At 47.0% G+C, this 13,429-nt stretch overlaps 1 protein-coding gene across 2 annotated transcripts in view; it reads left to right on the top strand.

The window, feature by feature from the left end:
• The window catches only part of KCND3 (potassium voltage-gated channel subfamily D member 3), a 210,107-nt gene extending 204,328 nt beyond the window's left edge, over positions 1-5,779 (top strand). Inside the window, exons 4-8 of one of the 2 annotated variants that reach the window (XM_027058348.2) lie at positions 1,101-1,202; positions 1,546-1,635; positions 3,100-3,156; positions 4,334-4,581; positions 5,326-5,779. In XM_027058348.2, the coding sequence (XP_026914149.1) occupies positions 1,101-1,202; positions 1,546-1,635; positions 3,100-3,156; positions 4,334-4,581; positions 5,326-5,527 (699 nt within the window). In that variant the 3' untranslated portion in view covers positions 5,528-5,779. The remainder of the gene's footprint in view (positions 1-1,100; positions 1,203-1,545; positions 1,636-3,099; positions 3,157-4,333; positions 4,582-5,325) is intronic. The other variant, XM_027058350.2, reaches the window with a different exon arrangement.
• Positions 5,780-13,429: the final 7,650 nt, after the last annotated feature.

Here is a 13,429-nt window from a genome sequence, read left to right as displayed (position 1 = left end):
TTTTCTTAAACCAGCAGGAAGCCCTCTACCCTTCCTTTCTCCCTCTTCTCCCAAAGACTCTTCCCTTTCAGCCTCCCTCTGTGGTTGTGCTGCAGTCATGGTGACACTGATTATGGTCATTAGGAAGGAAAAGAGCAGCAGCATGTTCAGTGTGTCCAGGCTCCCGGGCCTCTGCAAGCAAGACAGATGCACTTGCATTGAGATACCGGCCCTAGTTGTCCTAGTTAAAGCCAGAGTGGCATATGAAAATGTGCCCCACCCACCCCCATCATACACACACCGACCCCCATGTCACATGCACCTGCTCTCATTCCCACAGACACACGTGACAAAAATATACATGTATTGGCACATCCATGCATAAATCCACTCCCCAAAACCGAAATGCAACTTTAAGTACACTTATTAATTTAAAAATTCCTAGGCATTGGGTCCATATCAGTGAACAAAACAAGAACTCCTGTTCTCGAGGAGTTTACATTCTGGGGGACAGTTGCAAAATAAACATAGAAACCAATTACTACCTTAGTAATAAGTGCTAAGGGAAAAAATAGAAAGAAGGGAAGATGTTAAGAAGTGGTGAAGGGCACATATGCACACACCTTGCTTTCCTCATAATTAACTGATCCTTGGGCACCTGCTGGATGGGGGGAACCGCACTGGACCCTAGGGGACAATCGGGAGAGCTGTAACGTATGCTCCTTTATACCGCTGGCAGTCTAGTTAGAGATGAGACATACTCTAATGTGATACTGAGTAGATAAAGGTCATAAAGCTTTTGGAAGGAGGGAGGACTTTGATGAGTGGTATTTCTCCTGCCGGGATTCCACCAGGGCTCTCCACCAGAGAGACGAGTGGAAACCCCCAGGAACTCTGACTAGGACCAAGCTGCACTAAGTGGGTACACAGAGTCTCAGACCCGGTCCCAGGATCTATAAACAGAGATCCATGCGGCTGGGAAGAAGCCACTTCCTCCCCTTCATCAGACCTCATCTGGGATCGCAGCCGTGCAGCGGCAGCCCGCTGCCTCTGGCTTTTCCTCCCAGGCTTGTTGTCTCATTTCTCAGTCTCGCTCACTCTTTTTTCTCTGCCGATTGCAGAAGGCTCGCCTGGCCAGGATCCGCGTGGCCAAAACGGGCAGCTCCAATGCCTACCTGCACAGCAAGCGCAACGGACTCCTCAATGAGGCACTGGAGCTGATGGTAGGCGCCAGCGGGACCCGGGCTGGGGAGGTGGGCTTGCTCTCTCTTCCCAGGGGCACCGCCACTCCAAAGCCCCAACACGAACCCTAAGGAAGACATGTTTCCAGACTCTCCAGGGAGCAGCCCCGTCCACAGACCTCTCCCATAGGATTATCACCACTACCCCTAACCCAGCTGTAGACCAAGGGCCGCCAGCCCGAAAGCTAGCATGTTCTATGATGACCCTGAAATTTGGTCCATCCCAATTTTTCTGGTGCTCTCCCACCTCCTGTGGAGAAGTGAAGTGATGGAGACGGGAAGAGTCACCAGCTTCATCCTTAGCCTTTTTTCTTTTTCTTCCTAGGGCACCCCAGAGGAGGAGCACATGGGCAAGACCACTTCACTCATCGAGAGCCAGCACCACCACCTGCTGCACTGCCTGGAGAAAACCACTGTGAGTCCCAGCCCAATGCGCTTCTTCTCACCCCTGACCCCCGACTCTTTTCTGAGGGCCAGAACTCACAGAGAACTCTATGCGCATGGCCTCGCCCTGGGCCCAGGCTTCAGAAGTCGGAGTCGCCTTTAGATCCAAATAGCAATGGGTTCTCTGTTAACCCTCAGGGGGAAAACCCCAGTGAGTGGGGCACAGTCACCCGGGTAGAAGGCCAGCTCTGTCCTGCAGCAGCGCAGGAGGTCGGTCCCCCCACCCCCAGCCTTTCTGCAGACCCCTACATAGTCCCCATAGCCCACTTTGTGATCACTGAGAGCTAAGGGCTCCGCCTCTCCGTTTCTCAGTTCCGAAGGCCATCACTCTTCAAAACTAAGGCTGAATTTATCCTAGATTGTTACAGAAGAGTGGAGAAGGGCGTCAGTTTTTGTCCTATCCCTCGGGCTAGGCTGCTGCAATTTGTGAGTCCTTCCTTTGCTCCCTACATAGCTCTTAGGACAGAAGACAGTGAATGAAGGAGGCGGTGCCTACATTTCTGTGGCCAAGGATGTTATCAGTACCACCGCTTCTTCATCACCCTGTGGCTCCCAGGGAGTTCAGACTCCACAGGGCTTATTGTTAAAATAGAGCCGTGGTTTAGGATGCCGTAGCTGGAATGTGGCATGATGCTTGTGCCTCACAAACAGACTGAAAGGAAGGGCAGTGGGGCCAAGCCTGGACCCTTGGCAACAAGTGTTAGGAATAGCAGGGAAGAGGAGAAGTCAGGGTGGACAACCAAAGAGAGACACGGTGAAACCCTTCCCTGTTCCTTTCTAGGCCCTCCCTCCCCAGAGAGCCCATGATCAGGGCTCAGCACCCTAAGGAAGGACCTTTCTACTTTCTGAATGTTCCATATTCTGGCCTCTAGATGCAGGGGGAATAGATGTTAGATACCTCTAAGTATGAGCCAAATGTGGACACTATGGATGGCAGTTGAACCCAAAGAGGGCTTCCAAAATGGGAAAGTACTCTGAAAACCCTAGTTTCCCGGATTTATCAACTATGTCTGATGGTCAAGAACTGTACAGGTGCATCTAGAATTTCTCTCAAAGACTCGGAGCTTGCCAACGGGATAGGCCCGGATCCAACTGCCCTTTCCGAGTTGCATGTGCTGGGTGGAATGTGTCAACTGAAAGGATGTGGGTAAAAAGATTTGGGTTTGAAGGGCTGGAATGTTGGCATTGAAGAAATGAGGCTTTGGGGCCGGAGGGACGGAATGCTGGCATTGAAGGGGTGGAATGCTGGATTTGAGGGAATGAATGTCGGACTGTGGGGGTGGGGGGCTGGGGTGAAAGAGACGGAATGTTGGATTTCGGGGTGGGGGGGCGGGGAATGTTGGGATGGAGGGACTGAATGTCGGTACTGAGCTTGGGAATGCTGGAATGTACAATCAATGGTGTTTTTATCTTCTGTTGGCATGTTGTCCTGTAGGGGTTGTCCTATCTTGTGGATGATCCCCTGTTATCTGTACGAACCTCCACCATCAAGGTATAACTTTTTAAAAATTCAATTGATGTGTTTTTCTCTCTGATTCTTCTGAGTCTGTGGATTTTCCTCCCTTCACCCCCCGGTCTGGTTCTCTGCATGTGCCATTGGTTCTTCTGGGGCTTATTCCGACCTCTACTGCCATACCCAGTACCAGCTCAGGCTTTTTTTGTGCCCGACAACCCGACTGCCTTTCTGATTCCCTCTTTGGACCTCCCTGAGGGCGCGGAGGGGGTGGCGGAACGTGGCACCCATGTTGCTATCCCCTGGGCATCCATGTGCCACTTTCCGGCCCCGCAGGGACTCCTGGTACTGGTTGCCGGGGCTGGTCTCTCTCTGTACGCTGTTCTCATGCTCCCTATCCCCAGACTTTCTCCTCACACTGGCGGCCTCGGCCAGACCGCTCATGCCATAGAGTTTTAGTCACCTTGGCGAAACAGCCGTTTTTTAAGTTATCCTGGGTTCAGCACCGGAAGGCTGTTGTTAGCATCCCTTCCCATGCTTACATTAACGACTTAGGGAATCCTGTGCCTCCAGATATATTAGGGGTCCGTGTCCCGTAATCAGGTGGGGGGGGGGGGCAGGGGGAAGCACCGTAGTTAAAAGAAATCATAACCCTGACATTTTGACCCCACGGGCCTCCAAGAGTAAATAAAGCCCTCTCAATTCCGTGAATAATCCAGGGCTTTTAAAAGCTGATGTCTCACACTAACCCGAGATCCGTACGGATCTCACCCATTAGATCCAACTTAGCGTTAAAGACTGCCTAGCATACTGGCTACCCAAGGCCAGTGACTCCTTGTCTGCCACTTCCAGGAGGTCGTGTGCAAGCCCTGCCAAGCAAGGAAAGTCTGCTTCTAGCTCTAAGGACACCACTACACCCCTTCAGGCCCTCTGTATCCCTTCAGCTCAGAGCTGCAGGTGGAGTTATTGTCACAGCAGGATTTAACATGCAAGCCCCGCCCTTCTGTCTCGTGGCCAGGGCTGCCAATAGGAATCTTTTTCCTTCTTCATTTGGTGCCTGTGGGACATCGCCCCTCTGGGATGCTTATCGGTGCTCCGCGCAGCTGGGAGCCTTCCTCTCAAGGCCCAGACAGAGACAGGCGGCCCCACGGGGCATGGGGGGCTCATCCCCCTCCTTCCCGTCTCCTCTTCCTACTTCTCCTCCTGCTTCCCGCAGAACCACGAGTTTATAGATGAGCAGATGTTTGAGCAGAACTGCATGGAGAGCTCGATGCAGAACTACCCGTCCACAAGAAGTCCCTCGCTGTCCAGCCACCCGGGCCTCACCACCACCTGCTGCTCCCGCCGCAGTAAGAAAACCACACACCTGCCCAATTCCAACCTGCCGGCCACTCGCCTGCGCAGCATGCAAGAGCTCAGCACGATCCACATCCAGGGCAGCGAGCAGCCCTCACTCACTACCAGGTGGGTGGCTTCCATCCCTGCCAGTCCCCAAGGCTTGAGTCGCGCCAGTCACAGAAGGAAACAGTCTCCGCGTTAGGAGACCCTCCAGCCCTCCCTCCCCCTTATCTAATGCATCATCCTTGCAGGTTAACCCAAAGGCTCTTCAGATGCTTGGGAGGACACCATAGCAGGTTTAGGCCCGATGTGGGGTTAGATACTGGAAGATACCAGAAACAGTAACTGGCCATGGTTGGGGGGGGGCGGGAGGAGGGGGATGTACCCCAGTGCAAAGAATGGACTGTTTCCTCAAGGAAACAAGTGTCACAGTTGTGTTAGACATGGCTCATCTCAGGCTGCTGTTGAACCACAGACTGACCTTTTTCTTCCTTTCTCTGCTTACACTTTAGGCCACTTCCCACTATCTCCAGTGAGTGGCAAGGAATTCAGGGAAAGCAAAAAATGCCACAAATGATAGGTAAACAGTCGTGGGAGGGGGTACAGTCTAACGTATCCCCTGAATTCCAAAGCCTAGCATACGTGACTTTGCAATTGTTAGAAATGATCATTAGAATGGGTAGGACAGGCTAACTACCAAAAACGGAGACAGAGGGACACTGGAGCTTCCTCCTAGTTACCATGAGCTAGACATGTCGGAGTCAAGGACGCTTTGGGACACCAGCAAGAGGAACCATCACCAACTCTTCATTTTCTTCTTCTTCTTCTTCTTCTTCTTCTTCTTCTTCTTTTTTTTTTTTTTTATCCCAGTCGCTCCAGCCTTAACTTGAAAGCAGACGACGGACTGAGACCGAACTGCAAAACATCCCAGATCACCACAGCCATCATCAGCATCCCCACCCCACCAGCGCTAACCCCAGAGGGGGAGAGCCGGCCGCCCCCTGCCAGCCCCGGCCCCAACACGAACATTCCTTCCATAGCCAGCAATGTCGTCAAGGTCTCCGCCTTGTAAACCCACTGGACAGAGGGCCGGCACGGGGAGTGGGAGTGGAAGGGGCTGGCATGTTGGTGAGTGGCCAGTGGGACCACTCCCTCCCCGTCCTCGCTATCTCTGCCTGCCCTGTTGCACCCCTAGCACTGAAACTTGTGCCTGGAAGGAAAAGGAGGCAGCAAAGGGGCACCCGAGGTTCACTGCTGCTAGCACGGACGGACGTGGCTGTGGCTGTGGCCCTGTGGTCCTGCATCTGGGGCCAGAGGAAGTGGGGTGGGGAGAGATGGGGGATGGGGTGACGGGAGTGGGAGGGTGGTATAGAGGCTGTGTGCCAGGACGGGGCCTGGAAGGGGGGGAGCCTCAGACCAAATAACAGTTGTTTCTGGAGCCCCCAGTGAGGAAAATACAAGACCAAGAGCAGCACAGAGGCCGAGTTGTCACATGCAAAACAGGAAGAAAATATAACACTGTGTATTTAAGCACCTTTTTCAAGGCTCTTAATGGATAATATTTATTCATGGGAAAAGGTGGAAAACAAAACACCAACGGATTTTTGTGACATATTTTTCTCCATGGACCCAATACCTTTGAACCAAAACAATGCATTTTGTGAGGGTTTTTTTTTTTCTTCTTTTATAGCAGAAGCTTTTAGGCTAAGAAGTCCGTTATTGCTGAGTTCTCTCTCCATTCCCCCAGGTGGGTGAGGTCAACTGAGCCTGGGCCCCCACTGCCCAGCTGACCTGCACAGAGCTGCCAACTGACCACACAGCAACACTTACCCTCTGTATGTCCTCTGTCTCTGTCCCTCTCTGCTTCACCCCCTGGCTGTTCTTCTCTGTGTCCAGCCATCTGTCTCTACATGGACCCCGGTGATCCTGAGACGTGTTAGTAAAGCCTTCTCCTACTGCCAAGCACCTGCAGACTCGTGCCTGCAAGTTATATCTGTGTGAATGCAGCTGTGGAAGAGAAAAGAATAAAGCCAAAAAGGGAGAGTTTAGGGATGAGGGAAGTCCACTCCCTTGTGGTTGGAACCACTGGTGTTTGGGGAAAAAAGGGACCGACCAGAAATTTCACACTGGGATCTTGACAAAGGAAATAGCCAATACCTGAGAGGCGTGGTCGAGTCTGGTGTGTGCCAGTGAAGAGAGAAGAGCCCAGGGCTCACAGCTGTAGTCGGCCCCGGGGGCATCTTGTTATGTACCCTTCTTACAGGACCCACCATAAAGCCCATCGGAACTCTGCCAAGAGGCCCCATTAACAGTTTCATGCAGAAAGGGCAAGGTTCTGGCTTACCTTACAATTAAGGCAACTCCCATCCGGAGGCTGCGGGAGATGGAGCCTGTGTGCTTCGGTGAAGGATGCTCCAAAGTGCAAAAGCAAGTGAGAGATTCTAGATGAGTCTTATGTGGTCTGAAAAATGACTTGAGGTCTGAAGAGTCCTCAGGCCTGATGTCCCTGAAGGTAACTGAAATGGGGGCGAAGCCTGATCACCTCCGTGCAAGTGAGGGAGTGACTGTTAACTTCTGGAGAACCTGTTCAAGTGGTTTACACCCTGGTGGGACTGGGAAAAGCATTTCTGGAGGCCTCCCACCATTTTCACTGCTTACAGCAGAGCAGGTGGGCCTCAGGATGAGAGACAGGCCCCTTCCCGCCCTCCCCAGTTGCAGTCTCTCTGGCTTGGCCTCTGAGATTCAGAAGCTCCTCATCCATTCTACAGTTTAGTGGTTAGCAGTTCAATTGTAGGCCAAGAGCCTCTCTGCCCGCCACAGCCATCTAGACAAGTTGCACTAGTCAGGAACCTAAGAACACCTTCAGTGGGCTTCCCTATGTCTCCAGCTCTGTTGAGCCTGTGGAAGGGGAAGGCCAGTGGGTTCTGAGATGGCTCCTAACCAGAAGGTGTGCAAAAGGGCAGAGGAGAGGGAGCCTTCGACCTTTATCTCATTATACTATCCTCACTGACCACTGACTGAGTCCTTTCGGTCCAGCCTCCAAGATTTCCCCCTAATATGAGAATGGGGTGGTTTTGACCTTCTGAGCCTGTGGTCTAAGTAGACAGAAAAGCTTTGCAACTACAGATGAATATATACACAGGAATATATACACAGGAATATATACACAGGAATACACACACACACACACACACACACACACACAATAACAACAACCTAAACACACCTGAGAATCAGTACTTAAATCCATTCACTTCATACACATATCCCATTAGGGAAGGGGAAAGACTGGGCTGGACTCCATGCAGAAGGCAGGCAAAGGACTAGAAACGGATTATTTCCTTGGAAAGAATGGTAATGGAACAAAATTAAGCATATCTAAGTATCTAAGTTTACATCATAAAAACCGAGTCACAGGGTGCCTGGCTGCCTCAGTCAGTAGAGCACACGACTTTTGATCTCAGGGTCATGAGTTCAAGCCCCACGATGGGCGTGGAGCCTACTAAAAAAGAATAAAAACTGAGTGCGGAGTAAGGAATAAAGAGGTAAATAGGAACATGGTTGCATACACATATAAACTGCCTGTGTTTAAGAACCGGTCATCACAGGGTTAGAATAATGACTGATGATTATGACTGAGCGTGTTAGTGCTTCCCACAAAAATTAATGAACACATTTTTAAAATCATGTCCCACATAATTTCTCATTTTTTGACCCTAATTAACTATTTTGTATTCCTTCAATTTCATTTATAAATCTCACATTAAGCCAGTTCCTAAGAGACTTCAGACTGTCCCCTTCATCTCCATCCTCCAACGTAGCTGCAGCCAGGGATAAGAGACCCAGCTCACCAATGGTCCAAGAGATGTCAACCCAGGAAAAGGACTCCTCTACACAAGAGAGAACAGCAAGACTACACTGCTAGAAGACTTTTGTGAGTAAACAAAAAGGCCTAAGTGTGCTGGATCGGTTCAATGACTAACTCATTGGCCAGTGACCGAAGAACCGGGATATCAGGGTTTTCTGGAGGCAATGGCTTTCTGGAGCAATGATTCCTGAGTTTCTTGAACCACTTCAGCATAATAGAAGATTCCCGAAACACCTTGCCCCATTCAGTCCCACTAAGCATCAGAGAGGGTTAAAAATAATAATGATAGTAATAGGCTATGTTCAAATGAATGGAAACTTAGAAAACATCGTATTAAGAATGTATTAGAACTAAAAGGCATTAAGAATATCTAATTGATTTTCCAGCATAGAAAGCTGAGGCCCAGAGAAATTAAGTGACTTGCTCAAGGTCATGCAATCATTTAATGTCCTAGCTGGGACCAGAACACAAGGCCCTTGGCTATTAGTCTAATGCTTTTTCCACTACATTCGCTGCCTCTAGGAGCAGTGATGCTTCGGAGAAGACCCATCAAAGAATACATGCTGTAATTAGAGACATAGTCCTATGTAAATGTCAATACTACTTGGACACAGCCCTTGGAAACCATGTGACTGTGCTAATACAAACCATCTTTTGAAGCCACCATTCTCTGGGTGGAACCAGCTATGGACTATCAATTCTGTCCGAAACAAACACAAACAAACAAAAGGTGAACAACTGAACAGTTTTCCTTCCGTCGAATGCTACTTCTTCTCAATGAAGAGAGGGCTAAAACATTTCAAAGCATCCCTTCCGGGGTCCTTTTGATCCTTACTACTATCTCTGATGGTAGTAGGTCACGTGACTAAGTCCTTGATTCACAGAGAGGGAAAACAGGTGGAGAGAAACTGAGTGACACAGCATGGCAAGTGAGTGGCAGAACCGTGATTGTGATCCAGGGCTTAGACTTCTCGCCCTGAGATTTTTCTTCCACATCATGTTGCATTACTCTGGGGCTTGCTTATATTTTTAATACTTGGATTTCAAGGGTGGTGATTAGGGGGAGGAAGCATTCCATTCAGGAGCACCGGGAACCGGGACCTCCAGAAGCAAACTCTGTACGATTTCGCCTTCATCCCCCATTCTTAGAACGTGTCAAATTCAGGACTAACTTCCGACTGAAAGACCAGATATTCTCAGTGACAGTTGGACATAGTCTACAATCACATGGGAGTTTAAGGCCAGCAAGTAGAAAAGTAAAACTAAGGGGAACAAAGAATTTGAACAGAAATTAAAGTGGACGGTTAATGCTGATCCATGGTTAACAAGAGTCACCTTGTGAATGTGCTAAGGACTTTTACCTAGTTTTCAAATTACCATTCCTGCAATTCAGGATCGTGCCACTTATTGGCCAGAATATAGGCAGAAGTGTACATTGAAACGCGTATGTAGATTTTTTTCCTTGACTTTTTAACTTTGCAGAGGTAGTGGTTGTAATTGAGCTAAATCTAGATTCTAAGATTATCAACGAAGTCCAGTGGTCCAGGCTCCCTCACTTCAATTATCAGGTAGCTACAAGGCAGAAAGATCCCAATGCTGTTAACCTAAGGCAATAGTAGTTTCCCTTCTAAACTAGTTGGCATGGTAACCATAACAAGAACCTGGAAGACTTTTATTTTCCCTTTCTGATTTCCTTATGAAGTCTCATTTGCAAAGCTTTAAACTGACTGGATGAAGGAAAACCATTTTTATGATCCATGACCCTTGGAGCCCAAACAGGATCATGAAGAGAAAGTGGCTATCAGAAAAAGAAATAGCTTTAAAGGGGTTCCTTTTGAGTCTTGTTTTCTATTCAGAATGTTCTATGTTTTTCTCATCAAGTGTGGGAATGACATTTATCTTAGCAGGTTACTTAACTACACTGGATGATGTCACTCTAAACCAGTGTAGGGCACTGACCCAAATCCTGGGGGGCTCCTTGGACCAATAGACTATTTTACAAACCTGGGAGGTGGGAGGGATGGTATATTTTTGATAACCAGACATTCCAATGTAATGTTTTCCTTAGAGGTCACCTACCCATTAATGTTATCGTGAAAAACATCAAGTGTGTTCTTTTCTATTTTCATATAATAAATGGGCTTTGCTTACCAACATCACAATGGCAAAGAAATACTGTACAAAACTGCAGGAAGATAAAACATGTGAAAACTTTGTATGAAAAAAAAAACAACTCTTGAGTTTCCTGTCGTCTTCTTTTGAAACTGTAGTGCATATGTTAAAACGTATTATCATTTACAGTATTGAGTCATGTGCCACTGCTGTACCTGATGTATCCAATCTGGATTAAACAAACTATGTGCCACAAACCCTAATGTGATTAGGAATGTTTGTTTTAATACCAATTCTCCTGCTATACACTAGAAAATACGGGTAATTTGAACAGAGAGGCGTTCTATCTTGTCAAAGAAAAGCCAAAGAATCTCCGAAGTGTGTGTAAGGGTCTTGTCTCATCTTCCCTCCTCCACCCTCCCTCAACGCAAGCAACCTCTTGACGACCTGGATCACAGATCTTGCCTGCTCCCATGCTTTAGTCATGGATGTCCACAAGCACTGGATTGCATTTGTCAACAGCCCTATTTTGAGACCAGCCCCGTATTACTAAAAGAAAATCTGCCTTTACATATCAGTGCTGGTTCTGCTGAGAATATATTTACTCCTTCATCTAAACCAGGGTCTTAAAACTAAAGAGAAAACCCAAAATTAAATGATGTGTAGGGTATGGCAGGAAGCTTGGGAATTAGGTGATGGAGGCTTACATTTAGGTTCTATTGCTTACTTGCACGACTTCCCATCAGGCACTGTGTTTCCTCATCTTAAAAGTGGGGGTACTGGATTAAATATCTTGAAGATTTGCTCTCACCTTAGTAATTCTGATTTAGGTTAACGAGAAGAGGCATTTTCATATTCCACCATAATGTGAACAACACACATTCCCAGCAACAATGGAAATCCTTTTAATTTCCCCATGACTACATCCCAATCAATGAAAACCATGATAGAAATGGAACAACATCAAGGCAAAAATGCATGATGCCCAAAGGCCTTTGAAGTTGGCCATGAAATTCAGACGCTCATATCCTTATCACCCACTAGGTGTCACTACGGATCCACAGCTCACATCATCCAGAGACCAGAAACTGGAAACCAGATGTGCACGGAGCAGTACATGCTCCTTTTTGCTAAAAAAACACTCAGTGTTAACTGGGACATAGGTGTTTGTTGACAGAGGCACAAAACAATATTCTGCCAAAACAATAGAATACCCTTGTGAAGGATCCAGTTCCAAGGTCAGCTATGACTATCAAAATTATGTTTTCTTAAAGATTAACAGGTTCATTTACATTTAGGGGAAGGGGAAAAAACCGAAAACTTCAAAACTACTCCTCGTCTCATATGATTTGATCTGCAAGTACTATAATTCCTATTCAATTATTTTTAGCACTCCGGGGCTAAAGTTTACCTTTAAACCACACTTTTTTTCTTTTAATATTTTTTTAACATTTATTTTTGAGAATGAGAGACAGTGCTTGAGCGGGGGAGGGGCAGAGAGGGAGGGAGACACAGAATCCAAAGCAGGCTCCAGGCTCTGAGTTGTTAGCACAGAGCCCAACGTGGGGCTTGAACTCACAGACCACAAGATCATGACCTGAGCCAGAGTTGGATACTCAACCGACTGAGCCACCCAGGCACCCCTAAATCATATTATTAAAAGGTAAGTGATGCTACAATACTTAATCTACTTTAGAAAATGTTATTTTTATTACCCAAATAGTTTGTCTTCTAAGTCAGAATTATCTACAGCTGCAGATTTCCTAGAGATTTCTCTACATGTTAATACTACTAACCTAATTTAAATTAAAGCTTAACTAGAATAGTGGTATTTAGTATATTGTTTAGTATTCTAGAATTCAGACATTAAGCCAATTCACACTAGCCTTCATCCAAATCACCTGAATTTATCAAGGCTCTCTATATTCATAAACTGATTTTTTCTCTTCCAGAACTAAAAAGTATTTTCTTATTAGTCATATTTTAATTAAATCTTGGAACTGGAAGGGAACCTAAAAATCTTCTAGTCTAACCCCCTCATTTAATTGATGAGAAAACTGGACCCTAAGAGGTCATCTAACAGGTACAAGGTGAAAAAGGAGGCGGCAACCATCTCTGCCCCGACAAATGCTCTTTCCACTACACAATAGCACTCTTGTGTGAATTCACCTGAAAACTACCTATGGTTCCTAACAGATTATGGAGCAGTCACCTTGACTGCAATTCTTTTTTTTTTTTTAAATGTTTATTTACTCTTGAGAGAGAGAGAGAGAGAGAGAGAGAGAGAGAGAGAGAGAGAGAGGAAGGGCCAGAGAGAGAGGGAGACACAGAATCCGAAGCAGGCTCCAAGCTGTCAGCACAGAGCCCAACACGGGGCTCAAACTCACGAACCACAAGATCATGACCTGAGCTGAAGTCGGACGCTTAACTGACTAAGCCACCCAGGCACCCCACCTTGACTGCAACTGTAGACAAAAAAGTCTAACCATGCACAAATAGCAGCCGGTTCCTTCCACAGCCACCACCAATACTACGTCCCCTTATTTGGGAAGGTAACTGCTGAAATTTCCCAAACAAATGCTTATGGAAAATGAAACCATCAGTATTTTCAGATGTTATGTGTATGCTCCCCTCCAGCTTATTTTCCTACTAAAAAAAAAAAAGCAAACACAAAATAAGATAAACCTTGAGAGAATCCAATTAATTTCAAGACTAATAGGTAACCTCATCTCTAATTAAGATGCAGCAGTATCCTAATTAAAATCCCCTAGCAATGACAGACTGTGAACTTGGCTGTATTGTGGGGGGAAAGGGTAGAGAAAAAGAGGTAAGCTCAATTATATAGCAATAACGGGATCTTACTGAAATGTGTGTAATTAAAGTCTCTACCTCTTAATGACATGCTGGACCTAATTATGGATTTGCTATTTACAGTGTTAATTAATTCATTCTAACTTGGCAATACATGTACAGTACAGATCCGTGTAAGTAAAG

Source organism: Acinonyx jubatus, chromosome C1 (assembly GCF_027475565.1).
Source record: "Acinonyx jubatus isolate Ajub_Pintada_27869175 chromosome C1, VMU_Ajub_asm_v1.0, whole genome shotgun sequence".
Taxonomy (NCBI): Eukaryota; Metazoa; Chordata; class Mammalia; order Carnivora; family Felidae; genus Acinonyx; species Acinonyx jubatus.
The sequence above is the reverse complement of the archived record's forward strand: the minus strand, read 5'-3'. Positions and strand labels throughout refer to the sequence as shown.